Source organism: Mustela nivalis (assembly GCF_964662115.1).
Source record: "Mustela nivalis genome assembly, chromosome: 1".
NCBI classification, from domain to species: Eukaryota; Metazoa; Chordata; class Mammalia; order Carnivora; family Mustelidae; genus Mustela; species Mustela nivalis.
In genome coordinates this window covers 90,275,518-90,295,127 of record NC_139020.1, presented here as the reverse complement: position 1 = coordinate 90,295,127, position 19,610 = coordinate 90,275,518, and the positions used below count along the sequence as shown (strand labels likewise).

Sequence of the window (19,610 nt, the reverse complement as noted above, 5' to 3'; positions counted from 1 at the left end):
TAATTTTAATAATAACTCAGAGGGGCACCTGGGTGGCTCAGTCTGTTAATTTCCAACTTTGGTTTTGGCTCAGGTCATGATTCTGGGGTTGTGAGATTGAGCCCCTCATGGGGCTCTTCACTGAGTGTGGAGTTGGCTTGAAGATTCTCTCCTTCTACCCCTCCCCCAACTCAAGCACCCACTCTCTCGATCTCTCAAATAAATAAAATCTTAATGGTAATAATAATAATAGCAACTCTGGAAAGACAGGGTGATTGTTGAATAGAATGCTCTTTGAAGGTTTTATAGAGGTTGGGAAAACTGTTTTGTTCAGTGAAAGATGGATTGTTTTTGAATTGTTGGAAGAGGGTAGGAAGAAATTAGGGTGGAAGGAAAGAAAATTAAATGGTCCAGAGGTAGGCATTCTATTTGGGGAGTCATAATTGTAGACAACAACTCAGATGGAAAATTTGTGTCTAGAATGAGGTGAAATGGTTATAGTGAAGTTAATTTAAAGCAGACTTTGAATAGTGGGAGTCTGAGTTTGAATTTGACCTAGTTCTAATTTCCACTATATGCAGGTTCGAAGAAGAGCTTAGAGGGAAATCCAACTACAGGTCATAATAAAATTGGAGTTCAGTCTTTGGAATAATATTGAAATAGGGGTCAACATTTCCATTTATGCAGGTTGTGAGCTGCACAGCACTAGTGGGCACCAATCACATTGCAGTCTCTTGCGGTTGTGCAGTGCACTACACTTATAACCGTGTATGGCTATTAAAAATAAACCCACAAGCCCAAGATTGAGTTATTTGACCCCAGAACAGCAAATGAGGACTTAACTGCAATTTCAACATCTCCAGGAGTAGAATTTTAAGCCAGTCAATTTAGAATTTTGTGGTCAGCACCAATGAGGTAATTCTGTTACATGGGCCCTCTCTATCCCCCAAAGGAAGATGAGGTAATGCACCTAATAAATCCCCCTGGCCTTCCCTGTAAGGGAAGGTGACCTTGCCTAGAACACTTCCTTCTTTTCTTTTGCTAATAACTTATTGTCCCACCCTCTTTCCTATAAAAACCTTCCATTTTGTACAATTCCCCTGAGCTCCTCTACTTGCTAGGTGGAATGCCTTCTGATAAAAGAATCAATTAATAAAGTCAATTAGATCTTTAAATTTCTCCATTGAATTTTTTTTTTTTAACTTGGCCAATCTGGATGACTTTCAAGAAACAAAAGAATATATCAGTTCGACATTGGTGGAACACAGGTAGGTGTTAAGTAGAACTTAAAGAGAAGGAAAAGTGGGGGCTAGATTATGGATTGCCTCAAATTCCAGACTAAGAAATATGGACTTTGTTCTATTATTAATGCAGAGGAGGGATTGGGGAAGCCATTGAAGGATTCTGGATGGAATACTATTTTAGGTGAATTAAATTTAGGCTACAGGTTGGGGATATATACAAGGAGCAGAAATTAGCAAATAGTGAACAATTAAAAGGTCATTCATGTAGTGCAAAGAAAGTGGACCATGAGATAGAAACCAAAGGAGATATTTGGGAGGTGTTTTGGTTTGGTTTGGTTTGGTTTGGTTTTTAAAGAAAAAGAAGGAAAGGCAAGAAAGAGGGATTTTATAAATCTTTTATGAAAGAAATATGTGCCCTGGAACCTATTATTATTATTTAAGTAGAGAATGAAGGATAAAAATTACATTTCTTTCAGATCACTCCCAGTGACTTTACTGCTGGCAGTTGTATAGGTTTTTAAAGTAATTTCAGATATATTATTCCATATGGATATAGATACTTCTTGAAATCATAAAATTAAACAATGTCCTAAGCTTATATAAAAAAATCACATCTAAAATATAGAAATTGTGATTCATAACCTACAATAGAGTGCAATGTAGAATTTTAGTGACAACTCTGTTTATTTGGACCAGAAAAGAATGAATGGGCAGTGGCACCAACGTGTCAAAATCAGACTGTTCAAGTGTTTCGGATCCCATTATTTTTCTGGATCCCATTCTTCTTCAGGGACCTTGTTCCCTATCTTTCCTCTTCCCATCACTGAATTTGCTTTTAGCATTTTAGAAAAACATTCTTTAACCATCCTGGGTCATCTCCTTGCTGTCCATCAGTCCATGCTGCAGGCAGAGCAAGGGTACATTTCATGTCTCCGTCTCTTTCGCACTCGGTCACTTCTCGGTCCATCCCACCTCTGCAACTTTGCTCTCTAAAGATAACACAAACCTCCTATTTGTTATTTCTGTTGGACAGTTTTCAGTATTTACCATCTTTGACCTCTCTATAGTAGATAATAGTTTTCCTTTCCTTCATTCTTAAAATGGGTTCCTGGTCCCATTCTGTCTGAACTATGTTGCCTCTACACCCTTGACTTTCTCCTATCCCTTCATGTTAGTAATCCTCCAAGGTTCCATCCTTCACACACTACTCTTTCTCATTATACCCACTTTATCTGGGGAATTTCATTCACTCCTTCTAAAGCATATACACTGAGAGCTGTCAATTCTATATCTCTAATCCAGATCTAAAATCATGTATTTACAATTGGATGTTCCATACACGCTCCACAAAACATGCCCAGCACTGAACTTCTTACTAGTACCTCAGTTCCATTCTTCCTTCCCTATTCTCTTCCAAATGTATGGAACCACCATTTATGCAAGGAACTATGATAGAAAACAGCTATCCTTGATTCTTTTCTTCTCCAACCTCCACGTGATTGTTAATTTTAGGTGCCAACATGATTGGGCCACAGGGTCCACAGATATTTGATTGATCATTTCTGGTCGTGTCTATGAGGGTGCTTCTGGATGAAAATAACATATAAATTGGTAGACGTAATAAAACATATTGCCCTCCTACTCCCCCTATCTAATCCATGAAAGGCCTGAATAGAATAAAAGGCTGAATAAGAAAGAGGTCTTACTTTTTGCCTTAAGGTCTTTAACTTGAAACATCAGTCTTCTACCTTTGGACTCAAAGTCGGGTTGAGACATATATCAGCTGCTCTCCTGGTTCACAGGCCTTTGAACTTCAATTGGAAAATTGCCCTCAGCTCTTCTGGGTCTCCAGCTTGCTGACCACAGATCTTGAACTTCTCAGTCTCCCTAAGCACATGAGACAATTCTTTGTGGTACAACTCTTTCTATAGAAAAGTGTGTGAATACACACACACACACACACACACACACACACACACACACTTTTGGTTTTCTTTCTCTGGAGAACCCTGACCAGTTCAGATTTTGGTACCAAGAGTGGATCTAGAGGACCACAATTTTAAGGATGAGTTTTCTGAATTAGTTCTGAGGTTTCAGAAATTTGCTCTCTAATCTCATTAGATTGGTAGATGGTAATGACCCTATTTCCAATAGTGATGAGAGCACTGATAGTCCCCAACAAGATCTGGAATCAGAGATATGCAAAATATCTTCATTAGATATTCTAATCAACCACTTAAAAGAAGTAAGGAACTTGGTGCCTAGAGTTGCGATACTTTCAGACATTTTGGAAATCTAATGAATCTAATGAGGCTGGTTGGTTGATCATGTTGCTGGACAAAGTGATGAAAGAAAGGATGAGCTCAGGGAACTGAATTTTCAGTTCAAGTGTCACATAAATGACCTAAACACTTCTGTGTGTGCCCTAAAGGTGACCCTTATCTCCTGCAGTCTCAGGGCTGAGATTCTTGAAAATCAAACACAATTTCATCCTGCAGTTGGCTGAATTACAGCACTAGTTGCACTCCCAGCTCCACAGGGTGTCCACTGTTCAAATGAGGGCATCGATTGAGAAAGAATAGAATCTGGCCAATTGGAATGAGGACCTCTAAGAAGAGCCTGATGAGGCTGGGGACATTGAGCCTCTAAATTCTGGCCAGTCTTCTTTCCCAGTGGAAGTGGACTCCTTACTCCCAGTAGTATTGGCTTCTCCAATTCCCCCTACTTCCCTTTGGAGGGAATTAATTGTGCATTGCCCAAGGAAACTGTAATGCTCTGCAAGACAAAGCTGATTTTCCTTAGGACCCACATCTACTGCTCCTCTTTACTTCTAGACATGTAATTAGACTCAAATTCCAGAAGGTCCCAAGGATGAGATACAAAGCATGACCTATGAGGAGGTGTGCTACACTCAGAATTATGTGAATTTTCTAATTTATATAGACTAAAATATGGAAAATATGTATGGGAATGAATAATGAGGGTGTGGGATAATGATGGAAGAAGCAAAGTTGGATCTGGCTGATATTATCAATATGGGCTTACTAAGCAGAGATCCTGGATTTAAAATTGTAGCTCGGGGAGTTGGGAAGGGTTTAACAGTTTTAGTTGATTGGGTAAAACAAGGACCAAAATGGCCTACCATGAGGAAACTAGAAATACTTGACCTACCTTGCTTAAACATAGAGGAAGGGTTTCAAACTCTTATGAAGTTTGGAATGCAAATTTGTCAAATTAGTGGATTTTTCAGTTAAGACTTACCTACTCTGAGAGTCCAGGTGATATACCAGAGTCCAGAAGACACCTTTCACCACAACTCAGAAAAAAAATTGTGAATAGTGCCCTAGCATCCTTAAAGAGCTCTTCTGTAATCACTCTTCTTTGTAGGCCACTCTTTACAGTGGGGACTACAGTCACTGAATCAGGAAACCTAAATGCAGTGGGAGTAATTGGATCCTGGGTTAGCAAGAGCCAAGTGGTAGCACTCAACCTTCAAAGGCAATGGGCATGGTTACCATAATGGATAGCAGTCAAGCGGTAATCAGAATAGTCTGAGTTGCACAAAACTATGGCATTGGATGGTTCACCATGGTGTTACAAAAAATGGGATAGGTAGGAAGTCTGCTAAATTCTCACTTGATCTAGCACAATAGAAAAGTTTTAGATCAAGTAGCAAAAGTCTAATCTGAATCATAAAAATGAGTCATGGCTTCTCAACCAATTCCTGCACTTGATCAGTTTTTAGACCTAGACCCCTTGAGTAGAGAAGACACTGAGCCCCCTTGAGACAGAGTCCCTGTACACCACCAAAAATTTATAATCTTTCTCCAAGCCTTCACCCAAGGGACCTCCAGGCTTTTACCGGGGAAACTGTGCATTGAGAAAATAATGAAAACTTTTAGAGACTATGAGACACTGGCTCTGAACTGACACACTAATTCTAGAAGACCTGAAATATTACTGTGATTCACCAGTTGGAGGAGAGGTTTAGGGAGGTCATGTACTCTGGGGACTTTACCTCAGTTCCCTCTTACAGTGGGTCCGTGGGTCCTTAAACCCATCTGGTGGCTGTTTTTCCAGTTCTGGGATGCATAATTGGAATAGCTATAATTACCAGCAGGCAGACTCCCCACACTGGCTCCTTGACCTCTGGTGTAAGGATTATTACGGTGGGAAAGGCCAAGTGGGAGCCTCTGAAACTGCCTCTAACTAGGAAAATAGTAAACCAAAGCAATATTGCATTCATGAAGGGACTACAGAGATTGTGCCAATATCAAGGATACAGGTATGACAACCCCATGACATTTCCATTCAACTCACCTATTGGGTCTATGCTGAAGACAGATGGATACTAGAGCATAATGGTTGATTTTGTAACCTTTAACCAGGTGGTGACTAACTGCAGCTGTTATACCAGCTAAGGGTTCAAACTGCTTTGAGCAAATTAACACATCCTCTGATATCAGATATGCAACTGTTGATTTGCAAATGATTTTTCTCCATATCTGTTAGTAGGAACAAACAGAAGCTACCCGTCATGAACTGGATATTATCTGACCCACCAAGTCGTAAGGTTAGCATGTAAAACAGCTCTCCACCAACAAAGAGAAATGGTACATATGTGGTGTGCTTTAAAATGTACTGAGGCTCATTTATATCTCAGAATATGGTCCACTTTGGTAAATGGTCCATAAGCACTTAAAAAGAACGTGATTCTGTTGTTGAGTGGAATGTTCTCTACATGTCAATTAGGTCTTGTTGGTTCATAATGTTGCTCAGATCTTTCATATGTTTACAGATTTTCTGGCCACCAGGAGAAAAGTATTGAAGGCTCCAACTGTAGTTGTAGATTCGTCTATTTCTCCTTGTTCCATTAGTTTTTGCTTCATGTTTTTAGAAGGTCTACTATTAGGCACATAGTCATTTTGGATTTTTAGGTCTTCTTGATAAATGAACCCCTTTTCATTATCATCTTTCTTCTTGATAATATTTTTTCTCTGAAACTTTCTCTAAAAAATTAGAAAGTAAAATAAAATCTCCTTTCTCTATTATTAACATAGCCACTCCATCTTTATTTTGATTAACATTCTCATAGTCTATATTTTCCCTTTTTGGGATTTTTAACACTTTTTTTAAAATTTTGAAGTAATTTTAGACTAACAGAAAAATTGCAAAAATTGTTCTCGTGTACCCTTAACCAACTTTTCCTAACACAGAATGTCTCTTCAGTCTCCCGTTGGGGACATGGCTGCACTTGCCTGGGCTCTTCCTTCTCTGTGTGGCAGCTTTCTGGCCAGACAGTAGTTAGAGCAGTCATGCCTCTTTTGTTTCCTCTCTCTCTAGAAGCACTCTTTCTGGATGCCTTATGGCTGAGCCATTGTGTCATATATTTTTGTTCAGTTTTTTAGTTACCTCAGGCTCTGGTGTAAATCTGGACCCCTTATATAGTATTTTGTACCCTGTTTTTGTTTTTTCATTTAGCATTCATCATATCATGGTACAAATACCATGGTACAAATACCACTTTAGTTACAAATACCACTTTAGTTACAAATACCACTTTTGTTACTGCCCAGGCATATAGGCTGGGAAACTTGCCATTTTCCTTCCCCTGGACTTCTGGTGTGCCTCACTGCCATGGTAGCTAGTACCTGGGCCTCTGGCTGCTGTGGCCACTTGGCTGTTGCACAGAGGACAGAGAAATTTCTGGGACTTTACACCCTTCAACCAAGCCCTGAATTAATGACTATATGGAGCAGTAATATGAATATGGCAGCTCTCTTGCTCCTTAGGGGAACAACTCTGAGTATGATCTACACTTTTTCCAGAGCTCTTCTGAGTGCACAAAAAAGTTCCTTTGGGATTGCTCATTTGCCATCTTTCCTGCTATCCTGATTTTTCATGAGAATTCTTCCTAATAACCTTCATCCACGTGAAAGCTTTCTTCAGGGTCTCTTTCTGAGGATTCCAAGCTAAACAACTAGCTTTAATGTCTGCTTACTATTTCTTTTAGAGATTCTGGACCCAATTCCATCATGGAACGGTGTTCTTCCCACCCACGACACCAAGAAATTCTTGGACACCAGCAGGCAGTCTGAAAATTCAGCTCAAGTCCAGTCCTATCTAAGGGAGCCTGGGTGGCTCAGTCATTTGGGTGTCTGCCTTGGCTCAGGTCATGATCCCAGAGTCCTGAGATCCAGTGCCGCGACGGGTTCCTTGCTCAGCGGGAAGCCTGCTTCTCTCTCTTTGCCTGCCGCTCCCTATGCTTGTGTGCGCTATCTCTCTGACAAGTAAATTAAATCTTTAAAAAATATTTTTTAAGCCAATCTTAATGTAAAATTTTAAAAAAACATTGCTATTGTCACTTGTTATGAGATTATTAGTATTGGTTTCATTTCTTTGATTACTGAGATTGAATACTTCTCACATATTTGCTGGCTGTTCATCTGCTTATGAACTATCCGTTTATGAACACTTTATGAACTATTATCTGTTTATGAACTTTGCAACTTTTTATTATCTTTGTTTTAACAATATACATACAATTATATAAAGTTGTTAGATCTATGTAATTTATGCAGTCTATTTAACCTATGCAAATATTTTCTATGCGTCTGCTTTTAAACTTTTTAGTATTGTTTGAACTACGACGATTTTGAATTTCAAGTAATCCAATGTATTTATTTCTTTTCATTTGTTTCTCCTAAGGCTTCCCTACTTAGAAATTTCACTACATTTAAAATCAGATAAATTTCATTCTACCTTTTTCCCCAGATTTTTTTCTTTCTTTTCTATCTTGCTATCTTGTAAATTCCCATTATTTATTTTGGTCTTTGTCAGGGAACAAAAATAGATTTCATTGAGTGTTGTTTATTCACTCACTCAATTAAATTGTGTTCAGTGTTTATTAGGTACTAGATAGAGTGCTAGAGACCTTGTTGGTAAAGGCAGATATTGAGAGGGACACTGAAGTTACATCTGAAGCTGATGCAGGCTGGCTGGGTCCGAGGACCCAGAGAGGTACCACAAGACCAGTCAAGAGGGTCCTTGGCTTCTCACACGCAGGACAGAAATCAGATGTGAGCTGAGAGGAAGTGAGAGCAGAGTTTATTTAACATATAGAGTGAGTGTAGAGACAGAGCATCTGAGAACCTCAGAAAGGAAAGAAGAGTGAATTTTGTCTTTGCTTGGGGCCTGGGATTTTTATTGATGGTTGTGTTCCAATGCACAGTGTCTTCTCAGGCATCTAGAAACTAAGATGAGGGTCTAGATGCTCTCCATAAGTCACTTATGCTCTGCAGCCAAGCGTCTTGATGAGTCTGAGGTCTCAGGAAACATTCATGATGACCCAACCTAATCACTCCTTAGATGTGCTGGAAGACTGCAAAAAAAAAAAAAAAAAGAAGAAGAAGAAGAAGAAGATGACAAAGAAGACGAAGAAGAAGAAGAAAAAAAGAAAGAAAAAAGAATAGAAAGGAAAGAAAAAAAAAAGAAAAATCATTAAATCCTTGACTTTTACGAAGAGGACACGCACCATCTGTTTGTTTTTTTTTTTTCATTATATTAAAGATTCTATTTATTTGTGAGAGAGAGGGAGAGCATGTGCGTGCCAGCAAGGGGAGCTGCAGGCAGAGGGAGAAGCAGGCTCCCCTCTGAGCAAGGAGCCCAATGTGGGACGGGATCCCAGGTCTCTGGGATCATGACCTGAGCTGAAGGCAGATGTTTAACTGGCTGAGCCACCTAGATGTCTCACACTGTAAGGGTAAAGGTCCTAGCAAGAATAGAAGAAAGAAAAGGAGCAAAAACAGTTTTTCATGGGGTTGCTTTAGTTTTCCCTGTCCCAAAGTCACTCAGTGAAACAGTTCACTTAATTCATTGCTGTTAGTGGAAGAGAGAGAGTGGGAAGATGTGTGTGAAATGGCTGCCCCGAGCTAGGTAGTCTACCCTCCTGTTCCATGGTGTGACACCAACTCACTCTTTATAGAAAAACAGATCTTAGGATCAGGGATATGTTCAACAATGTTAAAACCAACATATGAGTAGAAAGTATCATTATTCTGAAGAGAATAGATTTTCACGAGTTATTGAAAATATCCACCTTTTCCCCCTCTTTATCTAATTATTTAAAAGTAGCAGTATACAACAAATTATTTTTCTTTAAGTATTTTAACATGATTGCAATAATATCATTTGTGCAATTTCACATTCTCCTTTTTGCATTTAATGTTATGAAACATTTGTAAAAGTCATAAACTGCCTAGTAAACATATCTAACGGTTATACACAAAATCTTTTATATACATAAAAGGTTTTATTTATTTATTTTTAAAATATTTTTATTTATTTATTTGACAGAGATCACAAGTAGGCAGAGAGGCAGGCAGAGAGAGAGAGAAGGAAGCAGGCTCCCTGCAGAATAGAGAGCCTGATGTGGGGCTCGATCCCAGGACCCTGGGATCATGACCTGAGCCGAAGGCAGAGGCTTTAGCCCACTGAGCCACCCAGGCACCCACATAAAAGGTTTTAAATGGGCCAATTACTGTTACTCAAAGCAGAGTCTGTTTTTCTTCTTAAATAAATACATACCGTTTTACAGATTCTCTATTTGGGATATTATCATACAATCATGCCCATTTTGGAGGGTGTGCACATTTAATCAGAGTGAATTAAAACATGTACACACAACCTTAGGCCTCTCAAACAAATTTCTTTTTCAGTTAGCCAGGTAGTCTTTTCAATTTTCTTCCTCTTAGTGACTCTTAAGACCATTCATTCCATAATTTATTGAGCCTCTAAAATGGAAAATGAACTATAATAGAACATTGCCTTAAGAAGTAACATTCCAGACATTCCAGAGTATTTAATGTGGCCCTTCAAATCTTTAACCTATCCCTCTCCACGAGCTCCTTGAAGAAATTCTTGTGTGTGCTAATCCAAAAATAAAAGCCCCCACAGCAAACTTTCCCTCAACCTCATCGCCTTTTCAAGCTCCACTCAATCTATCTTCTTTTGCAGGCAAATTATCAAAAGCAGAGTTAACCCTACTACTCCTCTTCCTTTACTTGTCCATCGCCCATTTATTCCCGAGCGCACTGTAATCTTCCATTCCACCCCAGTCAGATCCTTCCAGGCCTCCTTGCAGGCTTTATCTCAACTTCCTTTGAGTTCTATCAACAAAGCTCAAAGTTCTCTTCTTAATACTTTCGGTTTCCCTGTTAACTCCTCTTACACACCTTTTCTTGATCACCAGTTCCTTTTTTTACCTCACTAGTCATTTCTGTGTATGGTAGAATCCCTTAACTCCGCTGAACCAACTCACTGGATGATGGGTGGCTCTCCCCTCTGTCAGTCAGTCCCTTCCCTGTGCACTTCAGGGCTGAGGACTCCTGGCACTTAAACTAATCTCTGCTTGGCCTGTGTCTGCCTACCGAACTGAATGCCTCACAGAAACAAGTGGGTTGTTATAAAAGCCGCTTATGCAATTGCATTTGCTATTTTAATTATGTAATTTAATCAACTGTTATGTAAACTAATGAAATAGGAGAGTGAAAAAAAATAAGAGTTGTTTCTATGAAAATTGAGATAAGTGATTTGGAAAAGCTCCATAATGGCTGGTATCTGAAAGAAAAATTGTGGTCAACTTGGGTGAAAAAAACAAGAAAAGCTCCTTCCAATCTAGACATATTTGCATTGAGTGACCTTACCATACAAATATCCTGAAGATCTTGCCCCACTCAGTGAAGCAGAGACTGGAATCTGAACGATGTTCTTTGGCTTCAGCGGCTAAGCTGAGTTCCCACCAACAACAGATCCGCACACAAAACAAAGGCTTGGCACTGCACCAAAAGAGAATGGAAGCAAAGTGATGTTTCTTTGTTTTGAGGGGTCTATGCATCACTTTTCTTTTTCCCAGCTTGAACTGCCTCTGCTGATTAACCGATCCCATTGCCTGGTCTAACAGGAAATCATGGTTACATCATGAGGCCTCTTTTTCTCTTGCTTTGTTCTCTCCTTGAGTAATTTAATTTCCAGCCAGAGTTTTGATTTGGCCTTTAAATCAACAAGTACCAAATCCACAAGCTCTTCACTGGAAGGGTCCATGGTTCATTCATCATTATATCCTCCACCTTCCATTTCGCTCCCCGCATTATGCCTTGCACACAATAACTACTTGAGAAAATTGTTGACATAGAAAGCATAATGAAAACCTTAGTCCGTAAATTAAAACCAAGGAATTAGAAATCTAGCTTGGATAAGTGGATTACAAAAGTCCCTTGGTTTAAGGTCATAATTCATCCCTTCTCAATATTAAAGAAGTTCAATTAATAAATATGATTAGAAAATTATCATTTTAAACTGGGTAGCTGATTTTTTTTTTTTTAATCAATTGTTAGTTTTCCAGAAATGTATAAATAAATTTAGGTCTACAATGACAAGTATCACTACAAATTCAATTTTATCTAAATGAAATCCAAAGTTTGTCTTCTCTCTTGAATCCTGTGGGCTCATTCTCTCTGAAATGAGGCAGCACAGATAGCATCATCCCTTGCATTTTACAGAGAGAGAATTAAGGTCCTAACTGTTCCTGACTTACTGTTGACTTCATAGATAGTTTGTAACTTAAACGGGATTTGTATCCTCCCAGTAGGCATCTTGAGTCACCTTTTGAATGTTCCTGAAGCCCTTTACAATTGGGCAAGAGAATCAGGAACAAAGAAGCAAAAAGTGAAACTCTTCTGTCCTTTATTATGACTCATCTGCTTACCAGCCTATCTAGGATTATGCCATTAGGGTTCAGTCCTTTGGCTTAACCTATTTTCTCACAAAATTCTTGCGAACAATAATAAGCTAATAATTCATTCGTTAATATCTTCCTGTTAATTAATGGATCTAATTTGCTTTCCTTGGAATAACTGATTACTTGTAGGACAGTAATAGATGTTTTGAGGAAGATTATATTAGATTTTTGTCCTTTGTCTTCAAGAAGGGAAAGACAGTGTGTGTATGTGGGTGGGTGATAGGGAGTGAAGGGCATAGTCCTAGACAAGGGTCCTGGGAATCAAAAGATTCCTAGGATGTTGGATGCCAAGATTTAAAGAGCTGCACTAGAGAACAGAATGAGAAGGAGCAGAGCGAGGGAAGACATGTGTTTTTACTTCTCAGTTTTAACATGAGTAGAACTTAATGCTGAGGTAACTTGACTCTTAGGATCTTTTTCTTTTTTTTGAAAGTTTGGTCTATTTTATCTCTAAGTAAAACCATTGATAGTCCCTTTGTTTTGACTCAAAATATTCCTGAAACTAGAGCATAAAAAACATTTATGGAGCAGATTATGATTCCCTTAGGAATAGTTCTGAAGTTGAATGTTAAATTTCTGACCAAGGACTTAGCATTGGATACATCGTAAGTACGAAGAGCCATGTCCCATGACAATTAAGAAATTACTACATGTATCTATTATATAATACTAAAATTCTAATACCGATTCTATAAAATGGTCATGAATAAACCAAGCATGTCTTTTATACAAAGCAATCAACAAACTACACATTTTGGGGGGGGAACATTAAAAATGTCATATTTCATTGGCTACTGATCTTCCCACAGTCTATTTGTCTGAAGTCTCTGAAGACAGTGAGCTGGTGAAAAGCTGCCTGAATGAGCCAATGGAAGATTTGGGAAGTCCGCCTCACCTGAGTATCACACACGGTCCTTTCCCATATATTCTAATATTCTATGAAACTAACTCTTTCCTAAAAGTGATATGTTAGCTATAATAAACATTAAGCAACAAATTCAAAATATTTCTTATGCCACCTTAGAATCTGGAAGAGTTTATGGTATGCTAGACTGTCCTGCTTTAGAAAGATGTTAAAGACATTTGAAATAATAGTTCTTATTTCTTTAGTCTAGCTACACATCTACAGATTTAGGGCCTCCTAAATATTTTTCATTTTTAATTATGAAAAAATTTTCATACTTTTTAATCTGCTAACAATTACCACCAGGTCATTAGCAAAATTTTGTGGAAAATGAGTTTCAAAACACCTCTTACAGAGTCTTCAAAAAAACAGAATACCTTAACTGTAGCTTTCTTTACTTCTCAAAACAGTACATGTAAGTGGCAAGCAGGAAGCCATGTGTTAATTAGGTGATAGCAAATGGGTGAAGTGGCAAAAAGGCAGAGATGGTAAGTATAGTTTTCTACAGAGGAAAAATGATAGTTGATTTCTGCAAAATTTACATGAAAAGGCTGAAGCTGTGCTTTATTAAATAACTGAGAAGTACTGAAACACCATTTACAATTTTATTTTTTAATTGCTATATAGTTGACTTGTAACACATTAGTTTCAGGTGTATGACATAATGATTCAATTTAAATATTTATTGCAAAATGATCACCATAATTAGCATCCATCACCACACAGTTACAAAATTTTTTAAAAACAATTGTTTAATATTCATCACCTTTTCTTAGGTAGATGTCTCTTGCAAACTGTTGAATTCAATTTGTAGTAAAGAGATTTAATTCAAAAATTTCACAGACAATGGAAACTACTTAGTCTAGGATGGGTCATCTATTTTTACAAATTATACACCTGCTGTATCCCTCAACTATATATTCTTGCTTTTCCCTATTTTGAAAATGAACAAATTTTATTGAAATGACAAATTTAGTAAAACTAGAAAGAATGCTAAGATTTCCAAATATTACCTTAGTCCTTCTCAAATGTAAGGCCTTGAATCTTGAAGTTAATTTCTTCCTCCCTTAGAAATAAAATATTAAACTGGTGAAATATCTCAGGATATATAACTTTTAAAATTATATATATTATTAAAAATATAGCATATAGAAATGTAATTATATAATACCATTTTAAAAATGATAAATAAAAATAAAATAGAACTAGCAACGGACCTCACAAGACCATTAGAAATAGCTCATCTGTTACAAGTTCTACCCAAAGGCAATGTTATGTAAATTCAATTTAGAGACCCTGGATAGTTTCCCCATGTTGGCCTCTCAAAGGCTTTATACTGATATTTTTAAGAAACTAGCAGCATACTTCACCTTGGAAAAGTAATTTTATAAAGACACTGCCATTAGTGATTTTATATACTTCTACATACCCTTCCTGAATTTGAAATAATGGGTAAGTCCAGGTAATAATTTTTGTCCTCTTACAAATTTTATGACTAAAATATTGAGTTGTGTTTTATGGCCTACATTTATTATATTCTGTACAGTCAGCCAGCAGCTTTAGGCAAAGAATACCTTTGGAGTCTGAAATCAGATGCAAAGGAATCAGGGGTTTCAAATGAGTAATCATGTATTCCAGAAGCATAAGAATGTTCCAAAGATTCTGAAATACAACTAAATACTGCATACTGTGTAATGTGTAAGTAATAATTTCCCAATCCTCTGTACAATTTCTTCCTTCCTTTCTCTGTCTCTTTTCCTTCCTCCTTTCCTTTCTTTTCAGTTAAGATAATTTTGTCTCCTAGTATGGGCCAGGATTATTGCTATAAAACTTCATTTCCTCCAGAATAGTTTTGGTAGTACTTCTGGAGGAAGAGTTTATTTAGCAAATCATATTCTGATAATGGTAAGGACTTTTCATAAGGAATTTTAACAAGGTGGCAGGAATTACCCAGTCTCAATTTTTAAGAATAAATCTGAAAGAGGGAAATTTAAACAGTGGTAGATTGAGTAACATGAAGTATCTGTACGACAGAACAAAATTCTAAAACTTCCTTAAATAATTTTCTTTTTAAACCAGGTTCTCATTTTAACGGACCAGACACAGTTTGTTAATATCATTTGTTAAAAAAGAATGAGAATTTGGTTTCCACAGGAGAACAGCAGGATTCCAACCTAGATCCCCTTCTGCTGAACTCCTACATTTCTGCATGTTGTGGGTCCTAGAGCTATCACAGTCCCTTCAATAAACTTTGGTTTCTTTACCAAACTGTGAGGCTGATACTTAATCTGGGTATGATAAGTGAGATAGTGTTAATTGTAAATGAAAGCATTTGAACAATATAATTACTGTTATAACATTATTTATTAGGGAAAAGTAGATGCCTGGCAAACTTAGGTTTCATGGTAATATAAATGTCATTAGGCTAGCATTTGTAATGAGGGTTATTTTATGGTTTTAGCATTTCAGAGTCTACCTAAAAAAGTTCTGCACCAGGGACCGACCATCTTTATGTTTAATGTGGCTACGCAGATCTACCCTCATTTTGAGCACTCGTCTATTATTGGTAGTGATAACTAAAGTCTGGTTAGAGTATCATAAAAACTATGCAGCATGAAATAAATTCCATGACACTTCTGAGGCATTTGAGAAATAATTTACTTTCTTAGAAGTTAGGTCAAGAGCAGAAACAAAATTATCATTCACGCCTAACCTGTATTCCCCCTCCTCAAGTACATAAAAAGAACAAAAGCACTGTTTTCTTTGAATTTGATTTTCTTTGAAGAGGTTTGTGATTATTACGTTTTACTTTGTTTTGCATAGGGAACCTTTGTTAGCCTTCAAAATGTAATTTAGCAAAAGTATGTACTTTTGCAACCAATCAAGCAAATACATATGACAAAATGTATGCATATTTATTTCAGCCTCTGAGATTTGTTTTCAAATTACTCTGTTTGGAGCCCGGGGAAGAGTATGAGATCATTCATTTCCCGTCTGCCAAAGGCAAGCTGATTTCCCCAACCCACATGGACAGTTGAGCAGTAAGTCTATCGTGTTAGCGTGCTTCAGTCTCCCGACTCGTGTCCTGCCATCCGTACACAGGCATTCATGCTAGCACGCGGATGGGGCAAGAGTCCACTGGCAAGACCTCTCCCGTGCGGCTACGCAAATTATGGGGACCGTATAGCCATCCCGTGTAATTGCTGCACCTGCCCATTGGCTGGGGAAAGAAAGAAAGGGTATTCGGTAGAGTCTAAGCAGCGGCTTCCACCCATTCTCTCCCACTTACATACACGGTACTTTCTCCCCACGTGCATTCCGAGGGCTGGATCACACACATTCACTTGCACTCTCACACACGTGCGCACCATACCTCGCCCAGCCGCAAGCCGGGACACGTCGCCCGCGCACCCCAACCTCCCCGCTCCAGGCTCGGCGGGCTCTCCCCACCCACCCGCGCTCCACGTGGGCGCACCCCGGCGCCAGGCGGCCGCGCTGCCCACGGAGCCCCTCGCGGGCCCTCGCGGTGGGAGGGAAGGCGCGGCCCCGGGGTCGGACGGACAAAGCGGGCGTCCAATCGAGCCCCGCATTGCCTCCCCGAAGGGAGGGAGCGGCGGCTCTGACGGGCCCAATGAGCGGGGAGCCCGAGTGGGACTTCCTCCCGGAATCCCGTTGGCCAGAATAGCGGGGCCGTGGGTGACACGTAAGTTGGGTGGGAGGCGGCGGCGGCCGAGGTTCGGCAGCCCCGTCAGTGACACCGGCCCGCCGTCCCCCACACCCGGCCGGGCCAGCCGGTCCCCGCCCATCCACTACCCCGGCCGGCCGCGCGCGGAGGCGCCGCCTGGAGTCGGGTCTCTTTGTTGGGCGCGCACCCCCTCCTTTTGGTGGCAACAAAGTCGCGCAGTGGGAGCCGCCGCGAGGGGGCGGGGAGCGGCCGGGGCGGGACTCCGAGCGCCGCCGGGGGCAGCCGAGCCAAAAAGTGGGGAGGAGGAAAAGAGGCAGACGGCGTCTGGGGACCGGCGCGGGCACAGCCCGCTCGGAAGTATGCGGAGGGCCCCCTCCCGGGCCCGGGCACTCGCGGAGAGCCAGCCTCGCAAAAGTTTGCCGGCCGCTGCCCAGGCGGCGTCGATGGCTGCGCGCCCCGCGGCGCGCGGGGGCTGAGCGGGCGCCACTTCCCCTCGGGCCCCGCTTTTGTGTCTCGCGTCTCCTCCTCATGCTGCGTCCGGCCACCTCTTGCGGCGGCCGCTGCTGAGGCGCTCGCTCCGGCGGAGGGGAGGAAGGGACGGCGGCGGCGGGGGCGGCCGCGGCGCGGGGTCCAGGCGGGACTATGGGAAACGGGATGTGCTCCCGAAAGCAAAAGCGGATATTCCAGACGCTGCTGCTGCTGACCGTGGTGTTCGGCTTTCTCTACGGCGCGATGCTCTACTACGAGCTGCAAACGCAGCTGCGGAAAGCCGAGGCGGTGGCGCTCAAGTACCAGCAGCACCAGGAGTCCCTTTCCGCCCAGTTACAAGGTACGGTTAACGGGACGCGCGCGGCCGGTGGCCAACTTCGCCCGGCGCCTGCCGCCCGGACTGGAAAAGTGGCTTTGGTGAAACGTTAGCGCAGCGGGTGCCACCTCTGACCATCGCGGACATCAGAGGCGAGCCCTGCTGGGCCGCCGGGTCCCCGAAGTGTCAAGGGAGATGACATCTCCACCTCCCACTTCCTCCGGCGGTTACGTTTGAAATTGGTGGCACCAGCCGCGGGTCCCGCGGGGCTTTGGAGGGCCGGCGCCCACTGAGCCTTTTACCCCAGCAGTTGTCAGTGGCCCAGCTCCAGTCTGCGCGGGCCGAACAGTAGCCCTTCCTCGGTTTCTGCCAACCCATCTCGGAGGGGCATGGTCTCGGTTGCTGTGTATTCGCTGTGCAGTTGACTTTGTCAGTAACATAAGAAATGGAGAGTTTGGCAGTGATTTCTCAAACCTTGCTGGGTTTTTTTTCCCCCCAAGAGAAATTTAGCCGTGACCTAGCTGCCCAAACTAATGGCCCATTAGTTTCTGTTAACTTCATAGGATGACTTTAACGATGTTGGGAGTGTTGGAAAAGTTCACACTGCTACTGTTCACCATCCTGCTGGTGTGTTTTGGGAAGGGGGTGGTAAAAAAAAAAAGTTTATCTTCCTGAGTAACTTTTAGTTTGTCATAGAGGTGGGAGTGTATGTGTGTTGTGTTTTTTACAGTCAGCCTTGAGAAGCCCAAGAGAAGAAACACAGTTTTTCATTCTATCAGATACAGTGAACACAACCTGAGCCAGACCTGCGAAAGATTTAAAGTTCCTATCCTTCTATTTTAGAATCTCGTTTAATGTAAATTTCAGAAACATAAATGATGCATGACTGCAAAGTAAGCACCGTGTGGTCTTAAGAGCATAGTCACCCTATACATATTTTTTGAAAGCTTTTACTTGTGTCTAGTTTTCAACACTCATGCAGTCCTCTCCCCAACCAAAAATAAAAAAATAATACTAGAAAGCTGTGAGTAGTGAAATGTTGACACTCTTTGCTGATAATGCAAATATAGCTTATTTCATATTACTGGGAAGATACAAGCTGGATGGATGTTTGTGTCAGTGTATGTGTATACAAATAGAAAACAGATGCCTTTTCGTTGCTTCAGCTATTTTGAGTGTTTTCTAGTAAAAAAAAAAAAAGAGAGAAAATGACATGCTGCTGATTGCTTGGTCTTATTTTCTCTTCCCAACTTAGAAGAAAGGGAAGTATTTTTAGCTTACTGAAGCTGCATAGCCACAGGCAGTAAAAATATGTGAACTGGGTTTTTTTCTAAAGGAAAACCTGTTTTGATACAGACCTGGGTTAAGAACATTTTTCTTTAAACTTGTTGAAATTTACCCATGGCTTATCGTTGTTGTTCAAATTCTGGATATTTATGTATTTACCTATTTACGTAGAAGGCATTAGTAGTTTCCCTATGAAGTTCAGTACAGTTAGACAAAAGGAAAATTTTGTCATCTAATATTGCAAGGGCAGGACTGAATTTTCACACATATGGCTAGAAGGGGCATGTATGGTGGATTATGTGAGGTTGGTGCCTTAGTGTCTTAGTTTAGGGGACCCATGCAAACAGACACTGTCAAGTTTACCAGTACATCCTCAGCACTGCACAGTGCCTCACACTCATGAGGGAATCAATATATATTTATTCACTCAACAAATGAGCTGTTATCCTGAACTGTGGTGAGAAAATAAATCCTGCAGGCTATTGTCTGCTCTCTCAGGTTTCCCTTTCCCGTCTCTGCTTTTTGAAACAAAACAAAACAAAGTAACAACAAAATATTTTGCCCAAGTAGAGCTTCTGCCTCAGCAGCCAATGCTGGAACTGTTTGACTGAGGCCCTGATTTCTGAGTCTGCCTGTATTTGCAGTGTGCTTGCTTGCTTGCTTTCAAATTTAATTTTTTCCCAGTGTTCCAATATTTGTGGTATATCATTTTGAAAATCAATCTCAATTTTTTTTCTCCTTTGATTTGCCGCCTTTTGGTGGTGATGGTGGGGCGAACGTGGTGGTAAGTGACAATACAAGGCCATTAAAATCTTCAACATTTGTTTTGTTGCAGATGGAAAAATGTAGCTAGTTCAAGTGGTTGCTAGTTCAAGGCCTTAATGTCAGTTTCTTAAAGTATTTTGCCA

At 40.5% G+C, this 19,610-nt stretch overlaps 2 protein-coding genes across 9 annotated transcripts in view; one reads left to right on the top strand and one right to left on the bottom strand.

The window, feature by feature from the left end:
- Positions 1 to 15,565: 15,565 nt before the first annotated feature.
- LOC309869789 (uncharacterized protein) lies at positions 15,566 to 17,257 on the bottom strand. Its single transcript, XM_082741421.1, has 2 exons — positions 16,299 to 17,257; positions 15,566 to 16,145 (listed from the first exon to the last, which is right to left on the bottom strand). Exons 1-2 carry the CDS (start codon positions 17,138 to 17,140, stop codon positions 16,037 to 16,039), a joined length of 951 nt encoding a protein of 316 aa, XP_082597547.1. The 5' UTR covers positions 17,141 to 17,257; the 3' UTR covers positions 15,566 to 16,036.
- The window catches only part of GOLIM4 (golgi integral membrane protein 4), an 86,504-nt gene continuing 83,470 nt past the window's right edge, over positions 16,577 to 19,610 (top strand). For 4 of the 8 annotated variants that reach the window (XM_082741353.1, XM_082741352.1, XM_082741351.1 and 1 more), the window contains exon 1: positions 16,636 to 17,439. In XM_082741353.1, the coding sequence (XP_082597479.1) occupies positions 17,253 to 17,439 (187 nt within the window). In that variant the 5' untranslated portion in view covers positions 16,636 to 17,252. The other 4 variants (XM_082741356.1, XM_082741354.1, XM_082741357.1 and 1 more) reach the window with 3 other exon arrangements.

What these genes read in the sequence shown, in the direction of transcription:
- LOC309869789 (XM_082741421.1), bottom strand. Translation starts at nt 17,140, where the DNA reads ATGAGGAGGAGACGCGAGACACAAAAGCGGGGCCCGAGGGGAAGTGGC. An exon ending in CCGGCTTGCGGCTGGGCGAG is followed by an intron (nt 16,146 to 16,298) that starts GTATGGTGCGCA and finishes TTCTTTCCCCAG; the next exon opens with CCAATGGGCAGGTGCAGCAA.